We start from the raw sequence: 15,785 nt of genomic DNA on the forward strand, positions 1-15,785 counted from the left end.
CAATTAAGTGCGAATGAAGTTGCAAGTCCACCTTTCAAACAAATTCAACACCTCGTGTGTATTGGTATTAATAAAATAAAGTAAAATAAAATAAGTTGAAATTAAATAATGTAAAAAAAAAATTTTATTAAATAAATAAAAACAAATAATATGAAATAAAATAAAGTAAGAAAATAAAATGAAATAAATTAAAGCAAACTAAAATAAAATAAAGTAGAATAGAAAAAATAAAATACAATAAAATAAAAAAATAAAAATAAAAGAAATAATATAAAATAAGATAAAATAAAATAATATAATAAAAAATAAAATAAAACGAAATAAAATAAAATAAAGTAAATTAAAATAAAATATAACTAAATAAAATGAAATAAAAAATGTAAATAAAAAAATGAAACAAAATAAAGTAGTTCAAATTGAATAAAAAAAAAATAAATAAGATAACGAGGAGTAAGATAAGATAAAACAAGTAAAGGTGTCTAAGTTCGGATGTAACCGAACATTATATACTCAGCGTGAGCTTCAATTGCACATTTCCTTTCAGATAAATGAAATACCATTGATATAAAGCTCTTTTTTGCAAAGATATAGCTTATTTTATTCGTCCACAACCCTTTTAAAAACCTTTTATATAAAAGTGGGCGTGGTTCTTACCGATTTCGTAAATTTTTCTTCAAAGCATTCCTTATAGTAAATGCAACCTCTCTGTCGAATTTTGTTACGATAGGTTTAACGATTTTTGATTAATAATATTTGTAAAATTGATTTTATCAAAAGTGTGCGGTGCCACGCCCATTTAAAACTTTTTTTCAAATTTTTATCAAGAGTTTCAATATCAGTCCACACGTCAAATTTTAACATTCTAGGTGTATTATTTGCTAAATAATCAGGTTTTTTGTGTTTTCCAAAATGTTATATATATAAAAAGCGGGCGTGGTTATCATCCGATTTCACTCATTTTCAATGCCAATCTATTTTGGGTCCAGATAAGCTCGTGTACCAAATTTGGCGAAGATATCTTAATATTTACTCAAGTTATCGTGTTAACGGACAGACGGACGGACATGGCTCAATCAAATTTTTTTTCGATACTGATGATTTTGATATATGGAGGTCTATATCTATCTCGATTCCTTTATACCTGTACAACCAACCGTTATCCAATCAAAGTTAATATAGTCTGTGTGCAAAGCACTCTGAGTATAATAAATAAATTGAACACAGGAAACTTGTACTCAACATATGTATGTTATCAATATTACTCCATTATTTTATCATTGTTGTCGCATTTTCGGTGAGGCCAAAAAAAGAGTATTCTGTAATATTAAACCTCAAATAATCCGTTTGGATACATTCCTACTAAGGCTAATGAGAGTTTAGAATTACATAATCTCTGTATCTGGGCGTAAAAAGTGTAAAGGAGTAGAGCAATCGGCGTGTTCCGTATTTCTTATTGTAGCTTCATAACAAATATTTGAGGTCAGTCTTAACTTAAGATGATTTTAACCTTTAAAACGTAAGGTATCAAATTTATCGCAAATAGACGTGGATGTTTGAGAAATTTTATTTTCTCAAACATATCTCAAAGAAGACTGAAATAAAACGGAATCGAAAAGGCTTTCTCAAGTGCTCCTCAGCTTATACTCAAGTGGTAGGTAACCGTTTGAGTATAGTTTAAGAAAAGTTTTTGACAAATATTGTGTCTAACATTTGCTAAAGAAATGTTCAAACTTTTACTATATTTTTTGATGTTTCAATGAAAACAAGGCAATCGAAACCACAAACCTAAATGAGACTGTTACGTAGTCTGTGAAAAATAAATGTTAAGTACACTTGGAATCAAATGAAAATTAGGAATTTGGTCTTGTGGTTTACTGGGTTACGTCAATATTTGGTCGCTATACATTTATGAAAATATTTATGACAACACGCCTCAGTTTTGTATGCATGAACATTCCTTCTTAATATATATGCAAACATTAAATAAACGAAATACAAATAGAAACAAATTAAATCTAAATGTAAATATGTAGAAAACAAAGCTACATATGCGCCATGTTTACTATAAACACAAGAAAATCATTGCACAGTAGCAAACAAATAAAGCAGATAATAAAATTTAAACAAATTTTTAATAAAACCAATGATGAGCAACAAAGTTATGTGTGTACATTAGGGTAGGATTTATTTTGTTGTTGTTGTATTAACGATGAGGACATTCCCCCAAGGCTTTGGGGAGTGTTATCGACGTTGATGGTCCTTTGGCGGATATAGATATGGTACGTGAACAAAGCACCATTAAGGTACCATCTCGGGAACGATTAATATGACCACATTAAACCATCTAGGCCATCCCGCCCTTCCCATGAGGAACTTGGGGTTGCCAGAGGCTCGCCTGCTAAATATGTGTATGATACTTTCATATTTGTAACAGGATTCCCCTCGCGTAGGTGAGGTTGACAATTCGCTTGCGGAAGCTTTAAAGTTGTAAAGCTTTGTATTTCCCCTTGGGTTTTATAGCACCAATTAGAATCGACTAAGGGGTGGCATACAAGGGTCACAGAATTCTCTACAAAAAATAAAAAAAATTAACCTTTTTACTTGCTGGCTCGAGGTCATATAAATAAAAACACGGTGTTTATATTTTGTGCCAATATATTTCGATTACACAGCGGTAATCGTCTTCAAGGGCGAACTAACAACAAACATAAAAATATTTAGTGTAACAAACAATAATTTTATATTTTAATCAAAACACTTGATACCTACATTATTTCACATTCGTACTGTATAACGAGGAGTTTTAAACTCTTTCTTTTTTGTTAACAAGTGTCTGTATGCTATGTAATATATCGGACGACACTTACCACAATGAGGTTAAGAAAGAAATAACAGTATTATATAACAGTACTATATAAGATAATGATTTTCCGGATAATATTATTAAAACTTTAATAAGAAGAGCTCTTTCAAAAAATGTGAAAACTAGATCAGAGAAAGCGAAAATATTTAAATCTGTAGTTTATGTACCTAAACTATCTGAGCGCCTTGCAAAATCTGATTGCTATAATAGTGAGGAAATAAAAATAGCCCACAAGCCAATCAACACATTAAAATGCATTTTCAATCGTACGAAGTCGCTAATACCAGAAACAGAAAAAAGTGACATTATATACAAAATACCTTGCAGAGGTAATGATAAAGAATTATGTAACAAGATATATGTGGGTACTACGAAATCAAAATTCAAAACACGTCTCGCACAACACAAAACTGATTCTAAAAGTTGTAATCATACAAATAACCACAAAACAGCAATCATGGCGCACTGTGGAAGGGAGGCGCATACTCCGAACTTCGACGACGCTGCAGTTATCCAAAAAGAGAAACAATGGAAAAAGAGATATACATTGGAAATGTTACATATAGTGAATACACCGACGGACATACGTATGAACTATAAAACAGATATTGATAACACAGCGCAAGCATACAGACACTTGTTAACAAAAAAGAAAAAGTTTAATACTCCTCGTTATACAGTACGAATGTGAAATAATGTAGGTATCAAGTATTTTGATTAAAATATAAAATTATTGTTTGTTACATTAAATGTTTTTATGTTTGTTGTTAGTTCGCCCTTGAAGACGGTTACCGATGTGTAATCGAAATATATTGGCACAAAATATAAACACCGTGTTTTTATTTATATGACCTCGAGCCAGCAAGTAAAAAGGTAAAATTTAATAGGTCGCTAAACAATCATAATAAAAAAAATTAATTTACCAATAATTTTTTGTTGTTCTCAAATACTACACATCTATAATACTATAGAAGGCGATGAGAACGGGTCAAGTGGTGTGGCAATGTCGATTAAATAAACACCTGTGTAACGCCCCAACTATAGTATTATCAATTCTGGGCATTAGAAACAAACATTTAATTGAGTATTTTGGAGTCCCCTGTGCGACACTACTAAATCCTCACTAGTTGCGACCAAAATTTATGTAAAGGACCATTCTTATTATCGTTGGATTTGGTGCGACTGAAAAAATCGCTTATTTGATTAAAAAGGACCACATTGTTGTACAAACTTAGTCAGTGTGAGCGTTAAACAGTTTGGGAAGATAATTTTCAATGATTGTAGCCAGGTTTCAGTACATTTGAAAATAAAAAAAATTATAATTGTCCAGGAGGGTACGTATGTCCCGCATATGGAGTATCTCTGCAAGATATGAACTATCTCTATGAGTGCTCAGTTAAGTAATCTCTTCTTACATCAACATCTCTATAGTCCAAAATTGTGGGCTGCTGGCAATCCGTTATTAGACGTACCGACTAAGCGTCATGAAGTGAGACTGCAACAAAAAAAGAAGGACAGAAAACTCATAGTTTTGATTTGTCCAGTATACCTATTAATGGATTCATTTACTTTGATAATTTTAGAAGCGGGTTCTTATTTAGATGCCACTATTTTTTCGAATCGTATACTTCTTTGGAAGTGAACACTTTTTTGAACTGGATACTTTTTTAAACCGGATATTTTTATTGAGCCAGATATTTTTTTTGAAAGGGTCACTCTTTTGAAAATGGTCACTTTTTTGAATCTTACATTTTTCAAGAAGCGGGTACTTTTTCAGAATAGTATAGTTTTAAAGATCCGGGTACTTTTTTAGCGCCGGGTAAGCAATAATTCTTAGCTCGAGGCAAAGTTACATACATACAAACATAAAAGTGAAGCTAACATGTTGCGAAGTAAAAATATTCTTAATTAATTACTTATTTGGCGCATAACCCTTTAAACGGTTATGGCAGTTCAACAAGGCGCGCCAATCGCTTCTTCGTTAGGTTTACTGGCGCCAATTGGTCATGTCAAGGGAATTTAAATCGTTTTCCATGTGGTCATAACAGGAGAGTGGGGGCGCTGCTTTCATAAATGGTTTCCGGTAATAATACTATTTAGTCTTGTTATCATCTTTCATTCGCATAACATGACCTATCCGCTGTGTTTCAATTCGCTGGACTATGTTGATGTCTGCATAAAGCTCGCACAGCTCATCATTAAACCTTCTTCGGTAGAGGCTAATAAATTTTTCGAAAACTTTTCTGTCGAACACACCCATCGCAGCCTCATCTGATGTCATGGTCCATTCTTCTGCAGCATATAGCAGGACGAACACGCAAATGCGCAGACTCTTTGCTTGATGACAGGTACTTTGTTTTGCCTTCGTTTACCATCGAATCCATCTTTTCCGCTTCTTTTTCCAATTTGGAGTAAGCAGAACTTATGGCGAGGATATTCAGGCCGATGATATATATCGTCAGCATACGCCAGTAATTGTACGTTTTTATAGGATATTTTTCAAGTTAAAGAAATCGCACGATAGAGGATCCACCTGTCTGAAACCTCGTTTAATTTCTAACGGATCGGATAAGGCCTTCCTTATTCTGATTGAGCTGATGGTGTTGCTCAACGCCATTTTTCGTCAATCGACCAAGAGGTGATACGTGTCAAAATTTTTTTCGCGGGTTTTTCAAAGACTTAGCACATATTGAAAATATGGTCGATGGTAGATTTGCCAGGTCTGCAGCTGCACTGATAAGTTCCAATCAGCGGATTTACAGTCGGTTTAAGTCTTTCGCACAAAACGCTTGACAATATCTTATATGCGATACTAAGAAGGTTGATTCCGTGATACTTGGAGCAGTTTGCACGAACTACTTTGTAATGGGCTAAGGAAAACATCCACTCAAAAAAATTGTTAAAATTCCCTTTGAGAGCTATTTAATTTTATTGTAACTTCTTGAAAAAGAAAGTATTTTATTCTCTTCGTCTGTTTATGTATGACACAAATGATCCGTTTAAAACAATTATGTTGTAAATATCCAGCAGAGTTTGTCAAAATATGGCAGGCTTCAAGAATTTATGAGACTTAACTGGTAAACAAAGGTAGTTAGTAAATAAACAATATATTTTAATATTTAAGCATTTATTAATACAAGTTTTTAATATGTATACTTTTTAAACTTGTGCCAACAGTCTTATTTCAGAATAAACAGACCTCATAAATATTTGTGAAAAATGTGCAATTTTATGGATAACTTAAAAAAACATTATTTTTTCTGGCCGACATGTGTACATACAAGCATTTGACAGCAGGTACTTGATTTGCCAAAATTTTGTCATAAGCTAAGAAATAAATCCTACATAAGTATTGTATGCACTAGTTTAAATGAAATCTATCTCAGTGTACTTATAAATACAATGTCACTTGTACATTTAAATATGAGTATGGATGTGGAGATCAAATATTGGTTCAGAAGATTTTAAAATATTTATTAAGTTTACAGATAAGATTAAGATGGATTTCACCGAAAACCTTAAGCAAATAGACATATTATGATAACAAAAAAAATTAAAAGTAAAAACTAATTGATAAAAACAACTGTCTGAACTTTAACTTCCAGTCATGAAATCATTCTATAAATAAATACAAGGCTCGTTAACATACGAAAATATTTTAGACCAATTTATGTCGTACTGGTGCTAATTTTTCCTACAAATTGGAGGGACTGGACCTACATGTTTTACGCCGATTCCGAACGGCATCTGCAACGCAGATGAATTTTCGCTGACAAGCTTTTCATGGTAGAAATACACTCAGAGTATTTGCCAATTCACTGCCGAGAGGTGACCCCGCTTAGAAAAACTCTTTCATAATAAAAAAAAATTTTTTTTTCTAAATTTTTGATGTTGCTTCGCCCGCGACTTGAACCCATCATCATAGACGTGATAGGCGGTGCACGCTACCACATAAAAGTCGATGTAAGCAGATATTTTCGTGTCACAGTTATGTGTACAGGGGAAAGACGAAGTACTTGCAGTGACCATAGATAGAATTGGCACATCCGCATCTTGGTAGCCACGTCACTATTCTCGGGCAAAGTTCTAAACGGTAAAAAACTTCGTTTATATGTATGTAAAATAACAGCAAGAGGGGAAACAACGCCTGTCTAGATATTCAAAGGAGAGTTCCTGCTGCCCAGGCAATTAAAAACTGAAATCCCATTCTGTGAACAAAAATACTCGCTTAATAGAGCTCTTTGTCCCAAATATTCAACGGTATTGAAAAAAGAGGGGATATAAATTAGATATCTCTGAAAGAAATTTCTCAGATTCATGCAAGTTGCTTGTATCAAATTAAGTTTAATTATAGCGTAAAAGCTTTACGAAAACGGTTAAAATTTTTAATTTAAAATTGAAGCCTTTTAAATAATTTTTTAAATTTGTTTATATTAAATTTTGTATTTTGTTAAATAAAATTATCCAGTTAAAATTTGGAGCTTAATTAATTTGGTTCACATAACGGTAATCCATAACGGCATAAACTAATCGGGATAGATATAGACTTCTATATATCAAATTGATCTGGGCGAAAAAAGAAATTCATTTACCCATGCCCGTCCGTCCGTCTGTCCGTTAACACGATAACTTGAGTGAATTTTAAGGTATCTTGATGAAATTTGGTATGTAGATTCCTGGGCACTCATCTCAGATCGCTATTTAAAATAAACGAAATTGGACTATAACAAAATATTGGTTATTTAGAAAAACGAACAGTTTGTAGAAGTGTATTCTTATTGGAGGTTCTGGGAAAACTAACATCAAAAATTTAGAAAACATTTTTTCTAAGCTGGCTTGGCAGTGGTTTGGCAAACACTCCGAGTGTATTTCCGCCATGAAAAGTTTCTCAGTGAAAATGCATCTGCAAAACTGTTGCCGTTCGGAGTCGGCGTAAAAAATGTATGTAGGTCCCGTTCCATCAATTTGTAGGACAAGTAAAAACGGAGCACGACGCAAATCGCAAGAGGGGCTCGGCCTAAGTCTCTTCGGAAGTGAAGCGAGCCAAGTACTTTTTTTTTATATTTTATTGATAATTTAGCTGTGTTACTGATATACTAAAAAAAATAATAATACATTTTTTCACACACAAAATCGATTTCTTTAAAAAGGGCCTGATATATTTTTTTAGTACACAGAAAATATGTCATGCTGGATATGTAAAAAAAACTTAAGAGCCAAACAAATACGACTTCTTGCTGTTTTTTGCGCTTGCGTTGTGTCAACAGCTGACTTTGAACATACGCGTATTTTTCGCTATGTTTCTAAACCACAGGTGACGTAAGGGCCACGTCAAAGTAACGCAAAATAAATTGAAAAACTTGCATTATGTTGACGTTGTCAATTCATTTCTTTTCAGCTCTTAAATTTTATTCAATACGTAAAAATAATTTCGTTCTTGAACTAAAAAATTTGGTATTTACATGTTTCTAAATATGAACGGCGGCCACCGTGGTGTGATGGTAGCGTGCTCCGCCTACCACACCGTATGCCTTGGGTTCGCACCCCGGGCAAAGCAACATCAAAATTTTATAAATAAGGTTTTTCAATTAGAAGAAAATTTTTCTAAGCGGGGTCGCCCCTCGGCAGTGTTTGGCAAGCGCTCCGGGTGTATTTCTGCCATGAAAAGCTCTCAGTGAAAACTCATCTGCCTGGCAGATGCCGTTCGGAGTCGGCATAAAACATGTAGGTCCCGTCCGGCCAATTTGTAAGGAAAATCAAGAGGAGCACGACGCTAAGACGGCCTTAGATCTCTTCGGAGGTTATCGCGCCTTACATTTATTTTTTTTTAAATATGAAAAATTAAAATTTTAGACTTCCTTTTGAGTTCATTGTGGCAGGAAACTTTCAACTTGCGTTCTTTCGAAGTAACGGCAGCGCCAAGAAGACGCAAAAGTCGAATGTGTTCGGGCATTTAAAGTGAAAGAAACTTTCATTTAAAACCAGTTCGAAAAAGACCGTTTTGAATTTTTGGAGCAAAAGTAGTTTAACCCACATTTTTTTACTGTTACGATACTGATTTCAAATACAATGACTGCATTGAAACTTTCCATATAATAGTGGAACTACTTTTTGTATCCTTCAATATAAGGCTCTATAAAACTTATATTTACAGGAGGTTAGGATAGGTTGAACTGGCCGGTCCATGAGGACCTCACATAGACTGAATAAGTTCGTAGTGTTACCAGAAGTTTGTTTTAACGACCAAACTGAAAAACCCTATCAAAAACCAGGACCTATGTTATAAAATAACTACGTCCTCTTGGCAAATACTAGAAGCTTCCTAAGATTTAATCCACTTACTGCTTCTAGATCTGACAGCTGTATCACTCCTAATAGCTGGAGTCTTAGCCTGGCAAGCGCAGGGCACGAGCACAGAACGTGCTCGATCGTTTCCTCCTCCAGCCCGCACTTCCTACATCTGCTATCACTGACCAAGCCTAATTTAAAGGCATGTGACGCCAGAAGGCAGTGTCCAGTCATAATACCCGTCATGAGTCTACAGTTCTTTCTTTTTAATGATAGAAGCAACTTTGTTAGTCTAAGGTTGTAAGACCTGGAAATAATTTTTGACACTTTACAGCCCCGCGCTTGAACCCACGTCTTTCCTGCTTGGTCGATCATGTGCACCTCTCTCCTTCGCTTAATTTCGCCCAGTCTAATTGGGACGTCTACGGATCAAGCTTCAAGGGATGCGCAATTTTTACCTAATTCATCCGCTTTTTCATTCCCATCTATTCCTATATGCCCTGGGACCCAATATAGTTGTATGCTTCTCCCTGTCCCGATTCTCTCCAGGGACTGCTTACACTCTAACACGCATTTAGATGCTGTGCTATGTGAGATTATTGCCTTAATTGCGGCTTGTCTGTGAATATAAAAGTTAACACCATTGCAGCTTAAGCTATTTTTTTCCAGGGTTTCTACTACTTTGGTTACGGCTACTATTTCCGCTTGGAAAACGCTACAGTAATCTGGCAGCCTGTAGAATCTAATTTATAGGAGGCTACAATATATAATTGAAAGATAACCAGCATTATAAACGGAAACCGCTTTTTATTAAGACTGGGGTTACATAAATGTTGCGCTAATAGCCAAATAAGTATGTAGTTCAAAAAGCTTTAGTTTAAACTCAAAGCCCGGATGTATTCATTAAATTATAAAAAAACTCCCTAGAATATATTGTTTATCGACATATGAATTTGGCAGCAATTGAACTCGAAATCTTCCAAACAAGTCTGGATCTACGCGTGGCATACAATTGGCGCCAGTTATCTAGAAACAGGAAACACTAGCTAATCAACGGATAAAGCAACATAGGTGGTTAGGCCATAGTAACGAATGTATTTACTGGACAATAAAACTTCTAATTATCTACTTCAAAAGGACTTCTCACGTGCCTTATAGAAAAACACATGCAATTCAGTTTCGTATTCAACACGAATTTACTATTTTACCAAAACTCTGCACATGTTTAAGTCTTCATAAGATAAATAAATAAAAATATATTCTTAAGGCCGCGGCACAATGACATTTTTCATATAGATGCGTTTAACACAAGCTTATGCATTCCAATAACATCGCCACAATCAACCAAGATGTTGCGTTTGTAAATGTGAAGGAACTTCAGACTTGGCGCCCATTCACATACAAAATTTCGCAAAGCACTCTAATAAACATTCTCCCTATACAATAAAAATACTTACACATATTTTGTGTCGTATTCGATTGTTATATTGTAGTTTTTAATTGCGAAAAATGTTAGAAAATTTACCAACCAGTGGGAAAAATAATTTCACTTGCACAGTGTGCCAGCACCCTTAGCCAAAGCAAATGTCAAATTCTTCTTCTTATGATTTGCTTGTAACAAAATTTGGGAGATGGCTACTTTCAATATCAGATGGCGCCAGTGTCGCTCATTCTAACGTTCTCCATAAAAATACGTGCAATCTACTCTTAATTCATAAGCCTGTGTTAAACTCATCTATATGAAAAACTGCTTATGTGTCGGGGCTTTTACTTGTCCACATGCGTTATCAACTTTTGCTTAATATTTACCTATTTCTAATCTCTCAGGTGAAACGGTAGCAGTTTACTTTGTGTCAACTTAAATTAAGTAACCAAGAAAATTAAAAAAAAAATTATGTTTAAAACAAATAAATTAGAAGCAAAGCGTTAAATAATTATTGCTGTAGACGGATTTTCATTTCTTATTGTTTATATTAAACAATTAAATATTTGCTTTGGTAAATAGCGCAATTGCGGAGGTTCAAACAAATAAGATAGTTTAGGTACTTACTTTTTCGTTTCTCAAATGAAAACGAAAATTTCTTAAAGGTAATGAGATAATATATATTGCACAGTTTTTCAGTGCAAGTTTAAAGATAATTTTTGTTACTTAAATCCCTCAAACTAAGCCTAAGACAAAATTTGTTTGTTTAATAGCCAAAGTGGAAGAATAGACTTTCATTTTAATACTAGCTCAAAATAACATAAATACTGAGAGCAAAGAACTTCAGTGAAGGTTAAAAATTGTTGCCTAGATTCAAGACCCTCATCGGCTAGAGCAATTTTTTAAACCATTTTGTAATAAATTGGAAACTTCTCCACTTACTACTGTGTTTGTTTTTTTGGTTTATATATTAAACTTAACTGACCTGTAAGCAAAAAATCTGAAAATTGTTTTAAAACCAAACTAAACGTTATAAAATATCTAAAAGCAGAAATGTGTATATACCCCTGGGTTCAAAACAAAACTTGAAAGTTTAAACTTGCTGCTGAAAATTGCTGAAGTTGCTGATTCATTTAGGGCAGATTATATATGACGCCGTGACACTTTACGTTGCAGTTGCGCTGACTTTCACATTCACCACTACATAATACATAAAATTTCACATAGGCACACAGGTTTACTATCACTCACTGAAGAGAATGAATGCTCTTTTATCATACGAATTTTGGTTCACACGAGGAAAAATGACTCGTTGCGCTATATATAATTTGCCCCTAAATTTTATTTTGGAAAACTACTGCATGTCATACACTCTTTTTCAGAAAATGTTCTTATACATACGATGACTTATGATGCGATTTCTTATAGGCTGTGTAAAGCAGACACCTCCAAATTCAAATTGGGTTACCACAGGATAGCTAGTTTTTACATTGTGCTTCGTTGGCCCAAGGTTAGCTTAGGATAGCCCAGCCTTTTTTTTCGTAAACCTACCCTCGGAAAAAAAAATCATAAAAAAAAGAAAAAACGGCAAGCTGTCATCCCGAAATGCGAATATTTTAATCATTTGCACACGGTTAGCGCACCATTTTTTTCGTTAGGCGACGGTAGGAACTCTTGTACAAAGCGTTTTAATCGAGAGAAATTTTTCGATATGAAAGTTTATAGGGTCAACTTCATAGCCAAAAAAAAATTATACACTTTGGAAGATATTCGGTTTTTTATAGTTACAGAGTTTGTTTAACTATCGGTAATTATGAGCATTTTAAATGTTTAATAGTCAAAATCCTTCAGAAAAAGCTACGCACATTTGAAAAAATAAAAGGTTTTCAAGCTAAAAATACCGATATTTACCTGGGTTAACCTTGGGAAAACGAATGACAGTGTGAAAACAATTCGTATTTTTGGGAATTTTTCATCTTAATCAGTTTTTTTTCGAGGTTGGGAAAAAAAGGGTGGGCTGTCCAGGGCAAACGAACCACAGTGAGAAAAAATTATTTAGTTTTTTTTTTTGTTTTTGGTGTTTTTTACACATACAAATTTAGTTTTACCGTACTTTTCTTTCCAAAGGTATGACAATGGAAGAAAAATGCGGGTTATCCTGGGTTAAACCTAGGCAAAAAAAAATTTTAATCATATTTACTTGTTTTGAATGTTTTTCAACTCGACAAATTTTTTCCACAAGAATTTTTTGCAAGATGGGCTAATGAAAAAAGGTTGGGCTCTCCTGAGCCTACCTTGAGCAAACGAGCCACATAGTTTTTATAAAAAAAATTTCCATCTCGGGGTGTCAGGTCCAAACAACATTTTATGGATCAGTTGGTTAAGCATCATTCGGACAACATATTAAGCTGCTTGTTTAAACTTCTCTGTTTAAAAATTAAAAAGATCTGCACACTCATTTTCCCGAAAATCGGTATAATGGAAAATTTAAACCAAATTTGGTTAGGTCTTATGTATTTTATGTAGAACCAAAATGTTTCAGATTAATATCAGGATTCGTTCAACCAGTACAGTGGACAGTTATGCGTGTTTTTCTAAGTTTCACTTTCAAGCAAAACAAGATTTTGTTATAAATACAATATTATAAGGCATTCTGTAGTACATAAATATTTATATATAATATAAAATGCTTTCCTAACACTATATATGTATATATTTAATGAAGACACAACCACGCTGCTGTTGTCCGATTAAAACTAAAAAGAAATTTTCTGTGGTTTGTGCTACTGACACTTGACATTATTTTAACCCAACAGTAACTCTCTGCAATTCCGCAGTTCCAGACCGGGTCGACCGCCGAAACGTTGCCCTGTTGGTTTATCGCTGCCACCCTCACACTTGTCGCAACATCCGCAATTGAAGAAACATCGACTGGACAATGGTGACTACGCATACGAGAATGGACATATTAGTGGTGAGTAAATTAAAATACTAAATTTCTATATAACTATGAATATTGCTAGATTGTAAATTACAACTTAAAGGAATTAAAAACCTATATAAATCGTTGGCTTAACCATTTGTTCAAATAGTCTCCATGTAAACACATACTACTACAATAATAGTTGCGTTTGATTTCGAAGCTCTGGTATAAATATATGTAGCGAAAGGCAAAGGCAAGAGGTGTAGACGGAGCTTTGATGAAGCCTGTTTGTAAACAGATCGATCATCGCAGGAGAGATGGGTTAAAATATCACACCCGGCAGAAAAAGCTTTGAAAAGATTTACAAGGTGGCATTAAAAAGGCTATCGACTTGTGAGTCCTGTTGTTGTTGTAGTGAGAGGGATACTCCCCGAAGGCTTTGGCGAGTATTATCGATGTTGGTGGTACTTTGCCAGATGCATAGCCGGTACGTTCTGGTAACAAGCACCATTAAAGTACTAGCCCGACCATCTCGGGAACGATTTAGTATGACCACATGAAACCTTCTACGCCATAGCGTCCTCCCACCCCTAGATCTATGGGGAACTTGAGGTAACCAGAGCCTTGGCTATTAAAGAAACAGGATTCACCACGGGTAGGTGAGGTTGACAAGGGGTTGTGTAGCGCAACCCGTTCAAGGGGTTGCCAGCGCAATATATAGCTTCTCCAAACCAATTGTCAGCCCTGTTGTTTTATTGTTTCAGTTTTTAAAGTGGATAATTCGGATAAGGCCTTTCTGAATTAAGTTAACGATATTTAAATATCTAATTTTCTCCTGTTTTATCTATTATATAAAATTCTTCTGTCACGGTTTTAGAGGCTGAACTCCTCCGAAACGGCTGAACCGATTCTCATGAAATTTTGTGAGCATATTGGGTAGGTCTGAGAATCGGCCAACGTCTACCTTTTTTTCGCTACGTGACTAGGGTCTTGAGATCAAAACGTGGACCCGGGTACCCCTAGAATGTGTTTATACAATATGGATATCAAATGAAAGCTGTTGAGGAGTGGTATAGTACAGGATAATTTTCATACACCTGGGTGACTAGGGTCTCGAGATATGGGCCAAAACGTGGACCCGGGTACCCTTAGAATGTGTTTTTGACAAAATGGATATCAAATGAAAGCTGTTGATGAGTGCTTTAGTACAGGGTAATTTTCATACCACTGGGAGGCTAGGGTCTCGAGATATAGCCCAAAACGTGGACCCGGGTACCCCTAGAATGTGTTTATACAATATGGATATCAAATGAAAGCTGTTGATGAGTGCTATAATAGTACAGGATAATTTTCATACAAGTGGGAGGCTAGGGTCTCGAGAAAAAAGCCCAAAACGTGGACCCGTGTACCCCTAGAATGTGTTTATACAATATGGATATCAAATGAAAGCTGTTGATGAGGGCTATAGTACAGGATAATTTTCATACGACTGGGAGGCTAGGGTCTCGAGATATAGCCCAAAACGTGGATCCGGATACTCCTAGAATGTGTTTTTATATTATGGGTAACAAATTGAAGCTGTAGATGTGTGCTATAATGCAGAGTAAGTTTTACACCGCTGAGTGACTAGGGTCTCGAGATATAGCCAAAAAAGACTGGGATATCCCTAGAATATGTGTGTATTATGGATATCAAATGAAAGCTGTTGCTGAGAGCTCTAAAGTTCATTGTGATATTCGATATAGTCACATCAACCTGGCAAAACTCATAAATATGCATGCGAAGCCGAAATAAAGACAAGAATTAATAATACCCACATACCTATTTACATACGTCCTCTTCGATTTGGCTGAAATTTCGTATATAAATTTGCCTATATTTGTATTTACGATGCTTTTTTCCGGGAAGTATACCATAGGCGGACTGGGACTTGGATTAGGACTAGGACTGGGACTGAGACTGAGACTCGGAATGGGACTGGAACAAAATACATACCATCTTCTGGTACTGGCAATAAGAGATGAAGAAGAAGGAGAAAAACTTGATAGAAGAGAGAAGGAGATTGAGGAAGAGATAGAATGAGACGAAGATGGAGATGAAGCGAAAAAGACGGAGGTAGGATTGAACAAAAAGATTAGTAAAAAGTGTAGAGAGGTAGGGCAGAATTAGACGGAAAAAGCTTATTAAAATGTATGCAGATAGGCCAAATTTAGGGCAGAACAAAGTCTGCCGGGTCTGCTAGTATTATCTAAAAATTTACGAAAAATATTCAGGTCAACAAGTTTTAC

General features: G+C 34.8%; 1 protein-coding gene across 3 annotated transcripts in view; it reads left to right on the forward strand.

The window, feature by feature from the left end:
- The window catches only part of dac (dachshund), a 113,818-nt gene that overhangs the window by 48,893 nt on the left and 49,140 nt on the right, over positions 1-15,785 (forward strand). For 2 of the 3 annotated variants that reach the window (XM_067767235.1, XM_067767237.1), the window contains exon 3: positions 13,391-13,548. In XM_067767235.1, coding sequence (XP_067623336.1) covers positions 13,391-13,548 — 158 coding nt within the window. The remainder of the gene's footprint in view (positions 1-13,390; positions 13,549-15,785) is intronic. The other variant, XM_067767236.1, reaches the window with a different exon arrangement.

The sequence above is a fragment of the Eurosta solidaginis genome, chromosome 2, assembly GCF_040869045.1.
Source record: "Eurosta solidaginis isolate ZX-2024a chromosome 2, ASM4086904v1, whole genome shotgun sequence".
Classification (NCBI taxonomy): domain Eukaryota; kingdom Metazoa; phylum Arthropoda; class Insecta; order Diptera; family Tephritidae; genus Eurosta; species Eurosta solidaginis.